At 36.8% G+C, this 20661-nt stretch overlaps 1 protein-coding gene across 27 annotated transcripts in view; it reads right to left on the bottom strand.

Moving 5' to 3' along the window:
* DMD (dystrophin) overlaps window positions 1-20661 on the bottom strand; it is a 1198278-nt gene that overhangs the window by 159124 nt on the left and 1018493 nt on the right. For all 27 annotated transcript variants that reach the window (XM_030020819.2, XM_030020811.2, XM_030020812.2 and 24 more), the window contains one exon: window positions 10956-11102. In XM_030020819.2, the coding sequence (XP_029876679.1) occupies window positions 10956-11102 (147 nt within the window). The remainder of the gene's footprint in view (window positions 1-10955; window positions 11103-20661) is intronic.

Here is a 20661-nt window from a genome sequence, read left to right as displayed (position 1 = left end):
TTTTATAATGTACTAAGCTCAACAAACCTTCGTAGAAAATATAATACTCTTAATTATGAATAAATTAACTAAATTAGTAACATGAGATGGATATGCAATTAAGGGACTGTTAATTGAAACTGGAAACACAGCTGTATACAGCTTAGAGATGAATCACACTAGTAAAGACGCAGATGTTTATAAAATGTGATTATGTTTAGCAGGAGCATACTATTGAAACTCCCCAGCCTATTCTTATATTGTGTCACTGAAATGGTTTTTAAACCCATGAACACCAGGAATCAGGATCTCAGGGATGGCAAATTAGGCTCCCTGGATATGTGAATTAGTGTTGTCTGAATGTCAGCAATTTAATTCTCCAGCTTTCAAAGAATGTAGACATGGAGCCAAAAACAAACATCTGTTAGTTATATGCTCATTCAGAAAAAAAAAAAAAAAAAATTAAAAATCTCTGGCAAGCTAGAGCCTGTCTGAATATGAGAAAGACAGTGAAATACAGTATCTCTAAGCAGTAACACTGCTGTGTGAATATACTGCTCATGTAAATAACATAGCCTGGGAGCTCATGAAATTTACTTTGTGTATGTACAACTGTGAATACATCTTTTGGGGACTATTCCTCCAAAGAGCTAGAAGGATCAGGAACAAATGAAATTTCCTATCTAAAGGTTTAAGAATTGATTAGCTTTCTAAAAACAGCAACTCAGGCTTTTTTTTTCTTTCAGGTTTTACATCTTTCCTAGGATGTTCTTTGATAAACGGCACAATAAAGGGGTTTTCTTCTGGCGCAAAAAGGCACAAATGTTGCTATTGGGTCATGTAAGGATATCTGAGCTATGCAAGCTCAGCAGAGACAACAGTCAGGACAGTTGTAAGGGATGGTACCACACACAAAGCCAATGGCCCATGATGGCTTAAGCTCTAACATACCAGTCTAAAGCCTGTACCTCTTCTTTTACAGAGCAATGTTACCACTGAATACCACATAATGGCATGTAAATGTTATGTTAAAAAGTCTGGGATTTGTTTTCTGGAATAGGTTCACAAACTGATGGAAATAGATTTTACAACATCCACATTTTCCTTAAATATAACCATGCTTTCAATAAATACGCTGAATAATATAAGATCATAGTTTGTGTCCAAAGCCCTTTCCACATATTGTAGTGCAGCTCACATCACAAATACCCTACTAGTTTTGATTCAGGGGCCTTGGCCTGTTTAACAATAAATACTTATAAACACAAATTTACATGAAATAGCGTTTGTTTTTCTGACCCCATTTTCTAGGGAATGGGACAGACCCTTAGACTATGTAAACTATCAGAACTATAGTCAAATTAAAAGGCTGCTATGATTTACACCAAATCAACACAGTTTCATTCTAATTTAACCAAGTCTCATAACATCCCTTTCTGATCCATAAATGGGTACCTGTCTAAAAACATGTATATTCATGCACATGGTGGTTAAAATAATTTGAGAAATTATGCAGAGTGTCATTGGCAAAGCTAACATAAGCAGCACGACCTGGCACTGTTAAACACCACGGGCTTATCCCATCAGCTGGGGGAATTACTGAGCACAATCTAACGATGTGGGGGCAGAGTGTTGAGAGAGAAAAGTGGTGAGTATAAAACTGGATTTGTCTCTGTCTTTCAGAAACTTTATTTGCTGAGAGTTGACCTCCTATTCACTGGCGAAGAAAAAAGATTAGATCTTGACTTTTTAAAAGAGGGAGCCTGAATGATTTCTGCAACAGACCATACTGGTCTGACAGTATTTCACATGTCATTCACAGCTGCATAAAGTTATGAAGGCTTTATGAGGAAAATGCAAACCCTTTCTCTTTACAGGTAAGCCTAGCCAGATTCAGGGATATATTGCAGCCCGCTACAACTGATGTGCAAACCAAATTCAGTTATCTTAGCTCTTTGGCTTGCAAAAGCACAGACAAAGTCAATTCAGGATTTGAAATGTGATGTTTTGAGATAAGGAACTGGAATGCTGGGATATACAAGAAACACAAAGCTATTTTATGGAAGACACATTCTTCTACTTCTTCTGAATATCCCCAAAATCACTGCACTGTTGAAACAGCGCTGTATTATCAGCTATATGTCAGATAAGTAGGACAGAACTTGTTGTTTTTACAGATGAAAGAGAGTCATAAATGAGGGTGTTGGGAGAAAAGGACACAAAACGCTTGAGAGCAATATAAGACATCAGAGGGATGAAAGTGACAACATCAACACAACGAATAAATTATCTACAAACTTAGGCTTATTTTTCTAGATTGATTAATATGAATTAGTCATGCCATTAATTTTGTTTTAAAACAAACTGAGCTGTGGTAGAGAACCAACTTTGAACACCTAAGAAAATGGAAGAGAAAGACTAATTGAATCTTTAACGTACACACTTGAGGATTCCCAGACAAAATGGTATACCCTAAAGAATTCATTTCCATAACGTAGGATTTGGATGTTGCTATGATTCTCCAGGTACAAAAGAAATAACAACTTAATATGAATAAAAACTTAAATTGTAAGCTCTGGGTCAAGAACTGTAATTTATACTACGTTTGTTCTGCAACTAAACGGTGCATTTCTAAAGGTTATTGCAGTATCGGTGTTTTATAAAGTAACAGCAAGCACAAGAATCGAATGGCTTAGATGAGCCACAGGAGCAACGAGCATCTTGAAATAATTCCTTTTGCCTGTGTTGTGCCAGGTGGATCCAAATTAGGAAGCACTTAATAGAAAACGTTTGCACACACAACACATACCAAGAGTTCAGCCATTTTAATTATAATGTGCCCTCCTCTACAGTTAACATACTATTACGTGACTTCCACACTGCCGAGAATTTTCTATATAAGGGCACAACATTCAGCTTTACTCAAGGTGTGACGAAATCTACAACGGCAATTTTAGAGAGCACCTTGTGAAAATATTCTGAAAATGACACACATAATCATCTACAATGGCTGGTTTTAAAACTATGTCACAACTTAATGCTACTGACATTTTTAGTATTTTAAACACTATTGTTAACAGTACTTTCTAAAATGGCAAGAATATCTTACTTAGCTTAAAGTCTTACTGAAGCAAAAAGATTTAGAAAATACAGCAAACAATACCACATCGCCTAAAGACTGTAAAAGCTTTCTGTAACCTGAAAGTAGACAGTCTGACAGAAAAATATCTGCAGTGATATAATATGTAATCGATGTGTCAGAAAGACACAAAATGACTCAACACAGGAAAAAAAAATTGGCTAACATTAACCTTTTGCACTGGAAATTTGCATATTATTTCTCTACCTTGGGGGTTTATTACTTTAAATTAAGTTTCTTCTAAAAAAATTAACAGGATTTCAGAAGGAGGGATTAGCAAAACTGGGGAGTCTCCCCCTCTAAAAACCTTTAACAATACTTTGGCACTGGGACTTGGAGTCTAAGAGGTTTTATACTCCTTCCAAGGATATTAATTGAAGTTTCATTGAATTACAAACCTCTGAAAATCACATTAGAGAGCGCCTTTACAGGACAGCTCTTAAATTCTGTGAACGCTCTATCTGCGACAAACGTGTTCCAAATCCAAAGCAAACTTTGTACATCTGCTTTAACGTCGCTTCAAACCAAGCGGGCATGAATGGACAGACGATCTGTGTCAGCAGACTATATCCCCCGCAGGGTATGGAGCAGAACCAGAAATTGCTAAGACTCATCATCCTTCTGGTGTCAGCAGATAGCTGACAATGTATCCTACCCTGCCCGACCCTATGCAATCCTGTCCTATTCCATTGCATTTTAAAATCTAACCCACGAATTATGAACTCTGACAGTTGATAACATTTTGGCGAGGAAAAGGACCCGTGATGTGGAAGTCAGGATTGGAGAATGACTTGTAATTGCAAGGTTCATCTTTGGTTTGTCCTTGTTTGCTTTCACTATTCTGACTGCTGCTGAGTTTGTGCGCTTCCCAGCTTTTCACCCTCACACCTTCTTACCCTAACCCCCCTCCCCCAAATTTTCATAATGAACAGCCTAAACAGAGTTGACTGGAATCAGGTCACAGACCTAAAAAGATGTTGAAAAAAATCAGGCCATATTGTCTCAGTTTGGGTAAGAAAAAAAGTGAAGCTACCTGTCCAATTTTAGTATCCAAGGTAAAAACGCCCAACTCCCATACTCTACACACCTTTGTAGGACTGAAACTCAGAGCTTTAATTCTCCAAATGTAACTTCCACTTTCCTTGTCAAAGGGACTTTTACAGAAATAATTTCAATTAATGTTTTTAAGATGCTCAGGTATTAGGGATCATGAACATTAAAGAATATGAATAATTCCATCGTCAGTAAAGTTTTAATGGTGGCTAGTAAATTAGTAAGTTAAAGAGCTATAAACTGAATGATTTAGCTAAAACTGCTTGACTAACAAGCAACAGAACTAGTGGATGTTGGTTTACAGTGAATACATTTTCAATAGTATCATAACCTCAGTTTCCCCCAGTATCCTAAATATAGTCTGGTGTGACTCATATAGATGTGCACTGCCAAATGTAATCTAGAACTGCTGACAGATGGAAGTAAATTGCGCAAGGCTTATTTCATAAGGAAACAAGACTAACATATATCAATATGCCCATTCTCTTCATATCGTTTATCCATCAACCAGATAAACTGGAGCTCTTACAGAATATTTTGTATATGCAAAGATCGTACAACAGAGTGCTAAATTCACGTGGCATGTGTAACATATATTCTTGCATTTGATAATTTTAAAGTGCTTTTATTTGTACTTATAAACAACGTAAGTCATTTTTTTAATAATCCCGTATACCCATATGAGAAACAAAAAAATACATCAAAAGAAATCTATATAGGCATATTGAAACGAGAATATAAAGTAGGGCAAATTGCTGTTCTTCTGCATGGTTCTTCAAGACAAATCATCATAGAGGACAAAATTCTGAAGTAAAGGAAGTCAAAAAAGGATAACAAAACTCTAAAAGGAATGTATCTTCTATAACCAAAACTGACTAGCATTTACAGTTTCAACAAACTGAAATTCATCACACAGAACATCATAACTTTAACATCATTTTATTAGTTTTCCTGCTGGCATGGCTGTTGATGATAACCATGCCCATTTATACTTACACACTTTCTTTCACTGACTGCCCTAAACATGCCACAAAGAACAATGAAGTTGTCCTCCTAATTTAGGAAGGAATCCTTCCAATTTTTGACACACATTTCATTAGAAGAATTGAATCCCAATCCAGATAGCTGGCCTTCCTCCACTAGCTTACAGAAATAAATAAATCAGATCTCTAAAGAATGAATGACTATAAAATGAATCTATATGTATATTTTTGTAGACAAACATTGAGCAAAACTGAGACTCAGGCTAACAGAAATGAAGAAAAACACATGGGCATATGACTTTTGAAGCCAACTGGCATAGCCAATTAAATAAGAGACCATTAAAGAGCCATGACAACTGTGGTTTTGGCAGAAGTTCCAGTTCTCACGGAATATACAAAACAACATTTTAACTAAAGAGTCTGATGGGAAAACACAACTTCCAAAAAGGATCAAAATCTCCCTCTGCTGGGAAGATGAAATCTGCAACTACTAAAATAATTTCAAATTTCAAGGTTGAAAAGAACTATGGTTTTAGTAATCCTTTAGTTAGTGTAATTACAGATGAGCCAGAATTTTGTCTCCATATATTTAGAAAGTTATATCCTGTTTTCGTCAGCTACTTACAGATGATGTAAGTCAAAATATAGGTTAAAAAAGAGGAAAACCAAACAAACAGAAACAAATTAATTATTAAAAGTAATGAAATGACACAATGGAAGGAGAAACTGCTAAGGTAATAGAAAGGTAATAATGCTCAAATATAAAGTCTAACTGGCTTTTATACGGCACATTCTTATATACATGACATTCTTTGTCTCCTGCGGAGGAAGAAACTTCTTTCTTGCTACCGTTGCATCATCTGCCAATCTATCCACTTTTAACATACCCCCAGTTTACACTCACTGTTTAATTTAGAATAAATACTTTTTCTTGTAAAATACTTTTTCTTGTAAGATACACATAAAGTTAAGGCAGATTTTCTGTTTAATTATATGACTAGAGCTTTCTTCTGTGAGATATTCCTACGCAGTAACAGTTGGACAACTGAACTGTAAAGAACCAGAAAAGGTTTTTCTTTTTCTTATGGAAAAAATGATATAAGAGACTATCCTTAATCACATTCAAATCTTAATTACATGGTTTAGACCTGAAGTGTACTTCCTGAAACCATTACCATGCTATGCATGTAGAAATAAAAAAAGGACCTGAGAATTTGATAAACTTGTGTCAATTCAACTGTGAGAAACTTGAAAAAACATGTCTTCTACATGTGTCTTTTTGTTGTTATTTTGCTTCTTTTCTGAGGATTTTTTTCTTGGAGAAGGCATGGAGGAGAGAAGGTGAAGTAAAATCGAAAAAAACCTAAACCTAAAAGCTACTATAATAGGTCAGTGATGATTTCAACAACAACTTTTGATGCAACTTATTTGCCCTGGTGCCCATCCCCTATCAAAAGCGGGGTGTAAGTCGAGGACTGCTGCCCAGAATGCCCCTGACTCAGCTTTTGAGAGATTCAATGGATCTGAACAAATATTTGAAAACATCTATCATTAATATTTGGTGGGACATTTACATATGGAGGCCAGCAAGACTCTGATGAGCAGTCACAATTTCACATTGATTTCAGGAAAGGAGGGATTTCCTTTTTGGCTTTTATATTCTCGATGTTAGTTCCTCTGCAAACATAGATAGTAAGATTCATTTGTATTTCTCACCAAAGATTGAAAGAACCAGCTAATATTTGTGAAGCACCTGGAAGATGCTGTTTTTTGAAATAATTCATTGCAGTGATATTTATTACAATAGTGTGCATTACACAGCTCAGTAAAGAGCCTGTCAGCAGAATACAAATAAAACTACTGATGTAACTTTAGATAACTGCCTGCAGTGGTATTAAAAGCCTGCTGTTTCTTCAGCAGCTCTTGCAAGCAAAGAATGCTGTTTGAGGGAACAGTATAATAGTTGTGGCTGGACCCTTTAACAAGAGGCAGCGTACTTCTGCGCCACACCAATCTTCAAATCCCCACGTGCTGGAGAGTCTTTGCTACTGGTTCAAGGTGAGGTGAGGAGTTAGGAATGATACTGAAATTAGGGCTAATGCTTCTTTACAGTCACACTTTAGAGAGAGAGAAATCATAGAATCATTTAGGTTGGAAAAGACCTTTAAGATCATCAAGTCCAACCATAAATCTGTATATATAACTATATGTGTGTGTGTGTATCTCTCTCTCTCTCTCTCTGCAGGGTATGGGCTGGTTTAGCTCTAGTCATTTTATGTGCTTCCTCCAGGTTGCTTAGTTTTACGAACTAGACAGGCTGGGCCCACTGTTACGGACAGACGCCCACTCACAAATGACCACAGTTCATTACAACTTGCTAAACTAAAAGCACTGGAATATAAATACCATGACAAAATCTCTTAAAAGATACATTTTTTTGGATAAAAGACAGTTCTTACCATATTTTTCAGCTTATTAGAGGTACAATTCTAAATAAGAGTAAATACACTTTGCCTTAAACCAAAAAAGTCTTTCTCGGTGACTGAAGGCTATGTTCCCCATGGGATACTTGTAAATTCTTTTACATGTCAGAGGCTTTGCCTTTTGACCAGCATTACACCCACCGGATCTCTGACCAAAGTGAAGTGGATATAACTCCCACCCATCTGGTCTCCCTGGCTCCTCAAATGTCAACTGGAAGTAAGCAAGAATTTGCAAGACATGATTTCCCCCAGGATGATCTCATTACATATACTGTTTGAAGCACACAGGATCTGAACATGAGAGCTCCTTGTGAAATTCATAACAAATAGCTCCCCGGAGAGATTTCATCTCCTTTCATGTTTAAGAAAAATGGAAAAATAAACAGCGTATATTCCTCAAAACTACTCCTTTAAAGGCATGAAGCTAATTATTTTCACATTGCTTAAACTTCACAAGTGATGATACATTTTTCGGTGACCGAGCTGAGTGCATTAGCTTTTGTTAATGGAATACACTTCCACACAACACTTCAAAACTAGGGTTGGTTGAGTCTGTAATTGGCTGAGTGCTTTCCGTACGTTTTTCTTCCAGTAATACTCCAGTGTATATTGACCAAAATTGAACACAAAAAAGGTAAATTAATGGCAAACGTGCCTTATTGCAGAAATATAAATGAAGTCCTGGGAAGATTCTGCAGCAATATTTGATACTATTCACTAATAGTACTAATCTCACTGTACAACCACTGTGCAATACCGCAAATGACTGAATATGGTTGGCCTTATTCTTATGTTTGTAAAATGAATATAATATTAAATCTCTGTAAGATTTGGCTTAAAATGATACATTTCATCCTCTGATCTTATGGAAGTCCCAATGTTAATAAAGCAACAAACAAGACATTATTTCATCCTCTACACAATGCTCTGCAACTTTCTCATAACGCCAGAATTCACTATTATTTCAGATCTGATAAACCTTATGTCCTTATGTACTTTTCCCACACATAACCAAGAATGGGGATCTTTCTGGCAAGCAATAGCACAGAATCCTCTGTTTTATGATTTTCTGCAGTGATATTTTCTAGGAAATGGGCTACATGTGTAAGAAATATTTTCCCCATTAGGAATATGACAAGGAAAGAGAGAGATCTAACCTTTGAGGGGAACAAAATGACAAGTAAACTAAGAAGCATTATAGCTGGAGAAAAAGGGAACAACAACAACAACAACAAAATCACAGAAATAAGGGAAGTAAGATGGGGAAAGGCAGAGAAGAGTAGGAACACAGAAAGAAATACTTTTTGAAAAAAAGTAATGAATAGAAGCCAAAGAGAAAACATGGGTAGTATAAAAGAAAGACACATGAAAATACATAGAAGGCTGAAATCAATAGAAAAAATGATGAAAGGACTAAAGTATTAAGGAGATATTTTATGTGACATTAGTGTAGGAAAGGCAATTAGTCAAAAAAGGAAAAAAAAAAAAGGCAGAATAAAAAAAAAATCCTAGCACTCAAACTGAAACCCAGAAACAAACAATAGGAACCTATCTTGGAAGTAGAATGGTTTTGCATGAAACAAAAATTATTTGTATTTTTGCTTTTCCTATTGCGTGGCCAAAATTTCAGTTTTCTATAAATAGTATCACACCTAACTGGAGTGCTGGTCATACATAAGTAAGTCTAACCCTAACACAGAACAGTATGTAATACTCTAAAAAGTGCCACGCAGGTGTGAGTGTCACTGTCCAGCAGACTTCATATGTAGAACAGCTGGACTAGATCATTGTCGTACGTCCCTTCCAACTAAACTATTCTATTTTATTCTATTCTATTCTAACAAAAATGAGCTCTGTCTCTCAAAATGTCCCAAACTCTGCTCCCTTTTAAGTAGAAAAATTATATTATAGGAACAGATGTGCTTTTCTTCCCAGGGGTCACGTCTTGGACTTTTGTACATGATAATCCTTCAAAGTTACTTATGTCTTTTCCCCTCAGGATATGTTTAAAAATCTACTGAGTGTTTTCACCTTGCTCTCCATATCTTCCAGATGACATTTAGGTAAATACGAAAAAAGACAGTAAACCATAATATTCCAATTAACTATCTATTCTATCAGCTCTAACATCCCACTCTGACATACTGTCTCCAAGCATCTATCTAAATAGAAGATGAAACACTGTTTTCCAAATACTCTGGATTTGATAAATTGAGACAATAATTTACAATGAAAAGTGAATTGTTCGCAATGCTTCCTGTGCTCCGTGGAAAAAGAGCGTATTATCTTTGAAATGTGTGTGAACATGTGATTTGCCCTATGTATTTTTAAACGATGCGAAGTTGGACCTCTGTTTAATGCTTTCATGAACGATAACAAGAAAACATTTATCTCGGGTTTTCTCTCAGATTTGTATGACTTTTTCATATCCTAAGTGCTTTTAGTCTGAAAAATCTTCCCGCTTTCCCTTATTTCCTGCTGAAGTAATGAAGTATATTTCAGCAAACCACTGAAACTTAGTTAACTAGTTTATTAGTGAAACAAGGTATTTTTCAATGAATCATGGCAAATTTGTTAATTCGATCAGCCTTTGTTTTTAAAAAAACTAACCAGATGTGATTTTTCTCATATGTGGGATAAACATTTTGGCAATACTCATTTTGTCTTCCAGATTTTTTGGCTTTTCCAGCTCAATTTATAAAATCCCCGTCTGAACAGCTTTACTTGCAGTAATTCACGCCCTGCTAATTACCTGAATGAATGTAATGCCTTGTAATGTTATAATTGGTTCTATAGGTGTGACTTTAAAGGTTCCACTGCACAGAATCATTAATCTGCCTATAAGGAATTTATTTAGAACTGCTGCTCCCGAAAATTATTTAAACAATAGTAAAAGGAATGAAGCAGCAGAAGTAAACTGTCTTATGTGAATATTCCATATTCACCATAAAAATATCTGTAAGACATGGATAAGCTAGTTAAAAGAAATTATCACACGATATATTTGCCCAGAAGAATTGCTAAATATTAATATTATAAGGTAAATAAACTATTAAGTGTTTTAACTGTATGAGAACTTTAACCATGTGAAAAACTGGGTTACCTGATTTCTACTTGATAAAGTATTTGGAAGCATACAAAAATACAGCATCAGCTCTAACTCCTATTTTCTCATAGAGACACCATTACTGAAAGCTTGCTTCCTTTTTCATGCCTTACTACACCTTTGGTGCTATTCCACAGGGAAAAAATAAGCACACAGAAATAAAAAATATTTACTTAAATGCAGCATAAAGAAAGAAGTCATAGGAAATGTACCTGTAGCGCCTTCCACCTTGTGTTCAGGTCTTCCACACAGCTGAGATTGTACTGGGAGAGCTGAATATCAGAGGGAGCGAACCGGTGAGCGAGGTCATTGACTTGATGCACCTTTTCTTTAAGGGGTACAAGTTCTGCTCGATAAACCTGTGTGAATTAAATATAAATAAAGATAAGCACTAACTTCAAAAACTATTGGCTCTGCTACCAGCTGATCAGTAATGTAAAGGTATTCCATGTCAAGCTGAAAGGAAAGAGTGTACTGGTCATGATACAGTTAACAATCTCTCTGTATAATTTCGTATGGACTTTAGGTCTCAAGGGTAAGGCCCAGCATTTCAGAAGGTGATATAAATTTGGAACCTTCATAGCAATTTTTGGCCAGTTAAGCCAAATCTCGAAGCAGCACACCCACTGGGATGTGTGCTGCAGAGCATGCTTCTCTCCTGCCTCGTCCTTTACGTGTGCGTAGCACATGTTCCTCAGGGTGGACGGGAGCAATAAGTTCTGTTTAACACATGAAAACAGGAAGACTGCTGTTCTCAAATACAACAAATGAAAAAAAAGACGTAATGATAAAACTATTACAGACCTCACTAAGGCCATGATCTTACCCTCAGTATCTTGTGTGTTACAAATAAAAGGTTAGTAATGGGAAGTACAAAAATAAAATAAAAAAAAAAAAACAACTTTTTGGTACAACTCCCAAACTGGCCTACATGACTCATATTTCAGAAAAAGTAAATCAATGTATCTTGTAAGATAACCTTTAAAACTATGCATAAGAGCAGTCTAGCTAATAATTTCAGCCACATATGTGAAAACCAGAAGCTGCAAGTTACAAGTTTCTTGATTTTTGTTGTGGAAGGTAGCAAAGCTGAGCTATGTGAGCATGCGGAGCACAGCCAAACGAGACATAAACAGCGCATGGCAATAATGGGATAAAACTGTGAGGCTATAATAGCACAGGAATGTATATGAGTTACAGAGGCCGTTGATAAGTTTTGGAGAGCTTTTAACAACTCTGTTTAGCTGCCTAAAAGTAGTCCTTCATGATAAAGCAGAGCTCATAGCTTGCTTAATGCTTTTGCTTAACGTTGACCTGTTTATTCTCTGATTGGAGGAATAAGAAGATTCGGGAAGCCCCAGAGCCAGTTTGAGCAAGGAAAAAGAACATAGTGACCACTGGCCTAAAAAACAGGAAAGAGAAAAGAACCCACCTAAGAGCCGAGAAAAAGGACTCGAGGAGAGAGAAGACGACCCCAGACCCGAATATTACTGTTGGACCAGACTATGGTGTGAGGGGCAGGAACTTATACTGTAAGGGTATAACTGCCCAGGGATTTTCGTGTTTGGGGTTCCTCTCCGGAGGCACCCAGTTCGAGCTGTCGAAATTTGTGCACCGTAGATAGAATAAATAACGCTTTTTGTTTTGAAGGCCTTGATTAGAGATTCTGCTTCGGGGGAACCTAGGGTCGAGCTGGAGGGAAGAAGAAGCGCCCGAGGGTGAGTGTGTGTGAGGAGTCGGAAGCATTTTTTATTGCCATGTGATGTCTGCACACAAAGGCAGGATAATTTACTTGCTGTATTAGTCTTGCTTTCTAGCTCCTTTCTCTCAGCATTTTTGATACAGACCACATGTGGTCTGCATCTCATTTTAGATCATCAAATAACCTGAGATTATTGCCTAGTAATTATTTCATCAACATGTGATGCAGTAAAGGTCAAAAAAAGCCCATCCACTGTCTCAGTGAATCTTAAGAGTAAATAAGCATGAAGACATTCATAGACATTAGAATGCCATGAACTGCACTAAAGGTAAACATCACTGAAAAATTGTTCCTCAAATGTCTTTCAAAACCAGACTTGACTTCCACTAATTATGTTAAATTACCCTGCAACATAAGGAGTTAGACTGACTTAAGTGGCACTTATGTGCAGTGAATGATTGTAATGATAAATCTATAAAATAGACGATCAGAAGCGATGTGCATTTTGTAAGGGAAAGCACAGAGAACAATGCAAGCGCCATGATGTGAGAGAAGAGGCACGCATCCAATTCGTGCCATAACAGTTGACTTCTCCATTTCACCAGTTTTATACCACTGGAACACAACCGACGTTACTGGAGAGTATACTGATTTAAAGTGTCATGTAGAGCAAGGTCTGCAATACAAAGCAAAGGAAAAGAGCTCGCATGTTTGGTTTTATCCCACAGAGTTATACCTGTGCTTACCCCAATTATTTTAGTTAGTAATTGAATTCAGAGAACAAACAACATGCTTTGAAAACAGACATTTGTTCTTGTAAGGTAAAGGCCTCAAAGGCTGAAGAGATACATATACCATTGTGTGAACACTTCACTTGCAAATAGTTACTTCGCTGCTTTTTTCTGTGATCTGTTAGTCAACTCGGTTCCTCCAGTGTTGCTTGGTCTCCAAGATGAGAGAACACCTCTTAGCTAGTGTTACTAAAACCCATGTTATATATAAATATATGGGTGTATATATGTATAGATATTATTATATATACATATAACAATATATAATAAAATTTTAAAATTATATATAATAAATATATCTATATAAAATAAAAAACACTGATCGAGTAAATGCAGGTCAATGGATGCAAAGATTAGTTCCCCCACTACAATGCACTTTAATGCAGTTTCTGCATTAAACCAAGTTAATTTTCTATTCATCTGTATCACAATACCATCAGGCTTTGATTGAAAATTTTGTTGCTTAGGCAAAGCACCCAGGCCTAAGCTTATAACCACTTGTTTTTAAATACGTACTTAAGTATCTGTCTGATTTCAGGCCAAGTATTTGCATCTGTAATGTTGGCTTTAAAGTACTGGTCTCACTTGAAGATTGACGTAAGTGATTAGGTAAATCACACAATCTTTATACCTAAATTAAGGTGAAATAGAAGATCCTTCATAATTAGTCAATGTGTTTTTTGACTGTAAGTTATTTTACAAAGCAGAAAGGCTAAGGCACAGAAGCAAGTCATAAGAAAAGAAAACAAATCATAGAAATACATATGGAAGTGAAAAATAAAACTTATCTTCTGCTCCCTCTTCAATCGGTGTCTTTATTAATTGCTTTTTCTGCTGCAAGGATGCTGAATTTGCAGCGTTATGCTAATTTTCCAGCATACAAAATACAATAGCTTTTTCAGCATCTTTAAATTTGATATTCTGTATTCTGTTATTACTAAGCCTGAATTTTTACTAGCATTTGTATTAGTTAGACAAATCAAAACATAAGAAACAGCAACCACAAAGAAAGAATGCTAGTCAATACACAGCTATCTAATTAATGCCAGTAAGCTTACAATTAAAAACTGTAGGCAGAAAAGAAAAAATTATCCATAGAAAGATTTGGCACACAACATTGTATGATTAAAAAGGTCAGTGACTATAAGGCTGTGTTAAGTAACAATTTACCACAACCAGTCCACCAGTCAGCATACATGAGCCTAGAGCTAGGTTTTTGGTTTAGAGTAAGTGAAATTCAATCCGAGTTCTTTTTTTTTTTTTAACAAGTGTTCAAACAAGTTTAATAAATAGTAATAATTTCTGTGTCTTCTACAGTACTTGTCATTTGTAGAAGCAGAAATTTAGAATTTCTACTGGATTGTGATTTTCTTCAGTATGATTGAAATGTTCTATAGAAATATTTATATTTTTAATAGTCAGTTTGTATAGTATAACACTGATTCATTTTTCTATTTTTTTTTCCTTCTGCATAAAAAATACTATACATATCACAAGCTTATATCAGAAAAATTTAGAGGACTATATTGTTGGTAATTTAAAAACAAATATACATGGTGAGTAGTGTACCACTACCACAAGGAGACCTATTTGAACCAATTAAATTGCTCGGGATGTAAATGACTTCTCAGTGTGAACAGCGATAGGAGAAACAGCCCCAAATTATCTTCATTATAACTGTCCTTACACAAGAAAGAATTTCAATGGTATGTGATACTGCAGGTGGTAGATTGGATTTTAAATGATCCGTACAGTCCTGCTAGAAAATATTTTAAAACGCCTTGGAAAATTACCAAGAACTCTAGAAGACACATACCACAGACACCCTAACCAGTCCAATATTAAAAGTCTAGAACATAATCAGTCAGATGAAAAGCTCATCTTGCCCAGTGCCTTGTCTGGTAGTAGCCAATATGATTGCTCAGGGAAGAAGGTAACGGGAAGCATCAGCTTCCCTGCTCCTTGCTGTACTCTTCCAGCTCAGCAATTTGTGTCTCCGAGATTCTGGAGCCAGAAGCTGTATTTCTATGTCAATCAGATCTCGATGGATTCGTCTTCCATGAAATTATCTACTAGAGTTTTGAATTAACATACACTTTTACCACCCAAAATACCCTATGGTAAGTTCAATATGTAGGCTGAAGAACCACCCCTTTTTTTGCTTTTTTTAAACCTATGGCTTGAGACCCACTTGAGACCGTCTCTAGTTCTTAGCTCAGGAGAGACAGTGATCAACCATTCCTAACAGACTTCCTTTGTGCCGTTGCAGATTCCACAAACCCTCCATCGTATTTTTTCCTTCTTTCGTGTTTAAGATACAAAGACCAAGATATATTTGATTAAATATAGGTATCTATAAGGCATTTAATCTAAGCAAGTCACCACATGGTCCCTTTATATTCAATAGTTAATCAAAACCAGGAGTTGAACACAACGTAAGGTTTTACTGTAGGATTGCATGAATCACATTCTGAATTGCAACTGAAGTGAGCAGATTTTCACTGACTATATTGGGAGCCTAGGCAACTAGCTCACATGCAGACAGCTACCCGGCAGGTGCGAAATTACACAAGACAAACCCCACTCCTACTCCACTTATTCTGTCTTTGTATACCTTTTATCTAATCTGCTGTAATCTTTTTTAGATTGGGGATCCAAAACATGGCCTACAATATACATGATATGGGTACAACAGGGCCTTACACCATGGCATCGTGATATTTTCTGCTTTTTCAGTAAATCCTAGCATTTCATTTGGCTTTCTGAACAGTCCTGAGCAGAGGACTGTCTGTTACAATTCCACAATCTCTTTCATGAGTGCTAAAGGAATGTTTTAAAGGGCTAAAGGAGAGCTCATTCCTGTGCACGTAAAGTTGGGATAGCTTTTCCCACATGCTTTGCTTGAGGTTTATCAGCACTCAGTTTCATCTGCCATCACTTTGCTGCCAGTCAGTACTGTGAGGTTTTTCTACAGCTGTCTGCAATCTGTTCTCATCTTAAGTACTTTGAATAGGTTTGTATCATCAACAAGATCTGCTGCTGCATTATTAATTTTCCTTTCCAGCTCATTTATGTACATGCTGGACAGAGTAGACCTTCTAAAGCACTAACAATTGTCTCGCTTGTTGGGAAAACTGACCTCTGCCTTTTGTTTTCCATCTTTTACAGGAAATAACCAGATAATTGGTTATTTATCCACATGAAGACCTTCTCCATTTCTTTCTCTTCGTTTCTTTGCTGGAACACCTTCTTAAAATCTTTGTGGAACCCCAAATGGCCTATAGCCCCTATCGATATACTCCTGTTTCCTTCAAGGCACACTAGGAGATGGAAGGCACGCCTACTTTTACAAAAGCTATGTTGTTGTCTCTGCTACAGTATATTCTTCCCCAGATTTCCTGGTCTGTAGGTCCATAGGCCTGACTAGATGCACTATTTAAGAACTATCACCACATTTGTCCCTTTCCATTCCTCATAAAAAACTAATTTTAAACAAGAAAATACTGTTCGTAGTTACAGCTATTATGTACTTCCATTAGAACAGTTGACTGAATGGTCATCTGGTTCTGGGGATTGACGCTCTTAATCATGACAATTTGTTTTATGTATTTTTGCTTCAAATAACTTTCTTTATTCTTTTCTTTAGCCACCTCACCTTTCTAGGTCTTCTAAGAGTCCATTTTGACGGTATGAATTTTTTTTCAGTTCATTCTCCACGCTGTCTCACATACCTTGCCCTTTTGGTTCCTTTTCAGCAGGCTTCCTCATTTGTGTGTAGCTTCCATTCCGAAAACTGAACATTGCTACGTGGACTTTTTGGGCTATTTTTTTGTCCCTGCAGAGATGCTGACCTTTAGTTCATAATGATCCCTATCATGATAGCAACGTTTTGAACTTGCACTGCTCAGTACCAAGCCAAATCTCTTCCTTACTGGTTGTCCTCTTGGTGTTTCCTAACATTACAAATTTTCTATCTAGGGTTGGAACTTCAAATCCAAAAGGACTTCAGGCTAGTGTCTGTAATTGCAGATTGGTTTCTTACATATTTTAGAATATGCAGGCTAAGCTGCCCCCCAAATTGTCCTTTTCTGCATATTTTCCATTAAATTTGCTTGTGCTTTGGGTATCCTGTTCCAAGGTATTAAAGCCACCACATAGCCCTCACCTCTTTCCAGAATACCAACTCTATTAATGACAATTTGATGATTTGTTTAAATATGATCAGTTTTTTTTAAGATGTCCTTCCTTCCATATTTGACATGCCATCCTGGTGGGTTTTTTTCCATTTTTTCTCTTATTTAGTGATCCCTAACACATAGAAGAGCACTGACTTCCTCTTTGGAAGGCAGCCCAATGTTCAGAAGAGAAATAAAATAAAAAAAGTCTAGGTCTTTATATTTAAAGATTCACCAAAGGGAGATGGCTTTTATCAATGCCATGAAAAGGTTGTGGGGCGTATTTTAGAATCCATAAATCAGTTCCATGAAATCTGAAAGGAAATTCATGAATCATTTGAGTGGAAGAGTAAATAAATAGTAAACAAGCTTATTTCAATAACAATAGTGATATTATATACTTTGCTAGCTTCAGGGAGTTTCCATCACAAAATTCATAACTGAAAACGCAGAAAGGAACACTGACTCTACAAGACACATTTTCCAATTCTTAATATCCGCTCTCCCTCAACCGCATGTGCAACAGCTCGCTAACCGGTCAAATACAGAATTCAGGAATCCAACCAAAATTAAATCAAGTGCCTGTAACTTCTGGCCCACTGCAGTTAATGGAATAGTGTGACTAAATCCCACTATGCCACTTGGAAAATGAACCCTGAGGAGGAAGTGTATTCTCAGAACAGTACTTGTTCCTTACGCACAGAGAAAAATTAAAATACAGGCTGGCTTTTTTTTATTGTTTGCTACAGTAAAATGTCAGTTGGTCATTAAAATTGCTTTTTTACTCTTGTTTATTCCTACTGATCCTAACACCTACCACGTATGTTTAGATGTAGTCCAGAACAGACAACCTCATTGCCTTATCAGAACAAATAGCAATTATGCAGCTGTACTGAGAGCCAGAAATCATCACTGCTTAGCATTCACCATGCTGATAAAAGGAAAATAACAGCATGCACACACAAAGTCGTATATTCTCACAGACACCTCAAGTGGTACTGAGACTGAGTTTAGCTGTATTTGTCTTAAAAATTGTGTTAAATAAACAGATACCATCCAATAATTGCTTATTTGCAATTGTTACACAGTTGTTCAATCCCAAAGTTAAAACAAGTAATCGAGCTTTTCAATTATGTTTTAAAATACAGTCACTATTCCTATTGGCTCCTACTTATCTGAAATATTTCTGCAGTGAAAAATAGCTTGGGAGCAGATTAATTTTTTGTGTTACTTTTGTCCTGCATGTAGCCTTAACAACACTTGGACTTAAGTTTATGAGTTTAGAAAAATCCCTGTGAGACCACGTATAAATGATTACACTACAACTATCGTGTAATATTGCTTTCCAACTACAGTGTCCTCATCCTGAACACATTAGGAAAGATCAAGACTCATTAATGTTTCCCAAACTCATGGAAGGAGGGACCATGAATCTCAGCAGTACATATACAGTAATACCCTTCTCTTGTTGGAAAGAGAAGTTAAAGGAGACAAAGTTATTTCACCAATGCACCAAATACTTTAAATGTTCAACACTAGCTTCTGGAAATTAGTCTCCATTTTTTTGGTTCTGGATAAAACAGGCCCAGATGCCTGTCTAAGATGTTAAAGGCAATTTGGTGTTATCTCCACTTTTTCTTCTCAGATTTTATGGACTGGCAATTATAGCAATACCAGGCTTTGATTTGAACACTGTACAGGTTTGCTTTGAGCAGAACATGGGAAATCAAAATTGATCCCAAAGCTCATTTCTCCCAGTGATAGTAAATGCAAGACTTCGGTAGATCGTATCCCCTTTCACTAAAGTTAATTTTTTACAAGCCTCAACCCAAGGAATTTAAAACGTTTTTTACTATCCTCTTAAAAGGGGAGGGAAAAAACCCAAACAAAGAAATAAAAATAGCAATAATTTGAAAATCAGGACAAGCCATCTCTAGTTTTCCAGCAATGATATTTACTATTTAGGCGGTCCACATCTAGCCTTTATATAGGGCTAAACATTGTAGCAGCTATATTTAGAAATGAAATGTTTTGCACTTCCTAATAAACTTTTCAAGAGCATGCAAGCTTTGACATCTATGAAAACTGAAGGCTAGAACACAAATTTCTTACTGTTATTAGTGATTAAATGCATGAGTTTCTACATATTTTTTGTATGTCTACTTGTGAAAATCATTGCAAAGGCTTGCACTAAAGAAATGTTTTCACTTTCACAAAACTCTAAGCTGTCCTGAAAAATATGCTGTAAAAATTTCTAAGTAGAAAAGACTAATGAGTAATTAGAAAATTGGGTTGTCATCAATCTCCTATTTTCATGGGTGGGTAATATGGCTTTATTGTATTGACGATTTTGTAGACAGGTTATAGCCTAAGAAGATTTAATCAATTATTATAGGCTGCCATTTCATCTGAACATACTAGTAACTTTAATTATCTCTGAAAGGAAATGACAAATCGAGTACCAGATTCAGAACTCCTAAAAATAGAGTTAACATTGCTATTGCAGAAACACAGAATCACAGAATAGCTGAAGTTGGAAGGCACCTCTTGAGATCACCTAGTCCAACCCCCCTGCTCAGAGCAGGGCCAGTGAGAAGCAGGTTGCCCAGGACCATGCCCAGTCATTTTGAATATCTCCAAGGATGGAAACTCCATTGCCTCTCTGGGCAAGCTGTTCCTGTGTTTGACCACCCAAAGGTGTCTTCTTGTATTCAGATGGAATTTCATGGGTTTTAATTTGTGTCCATTGCCTCTTGTTCTGTCAGTGGACGGTACTGAGAAGAGTCCAGCCTCCTCTTCTTCATTCCCTCCCAGCAGGTATTTATACACATTGATAAGATCCCGAGCCACCTCTTCTCAAGGCTGAGCAGTCCCAGTTCTCCCAGTCTCTCCTGATAGGAAAGATGTTTCGGCCCTGTAACCATATTTGTGGCCCTGCACTGGACTTGTTCCAGTGAAGTCCGTATCTTTCTTGTAGCGGGCAGCCCAGAACTGGACCCAGCACTCCAGATGTGGCCTCACCAGTGCTGAGCAGAGAGGGTGGATCACCTCCCTCAACCTTCTGGCAATGCTCTGCCTAATGCTGCCCAGGGTGCTGTTGGCCGCCTTTGCCATGAGGGTGTATTCCTGGCTTACGGTCAGCTTTTTGTCTACCAGGACCCCAAGGCCCTTCTCTGCAGAGCTGCTTTCTGGCCAATTGGCCCCCAGTGTGTACTGTTGCCTGGGGTTATTTCTCCCAGGACACAGGACT

This window comes from Aquila chrysaetos, chromosome 7 (assembly GCF_900496995.4).
Source record: "Aquila chrysaetos chrysaetos chromosome 7, bAquChr1.4, whole genome shotgun sequence".
NCBI classification, from domain to species: domain Eukaryota; kingdom Metazoa; phylum Chordata; class Aves; order Accipitriformes; family Accipitridae; genus Aquila; species Aquila chrysaetos.
Note: the sequence above shows the minus strand (reverse complement) of the source record. Positions and strands in the feature narration are given on the sequence as shown.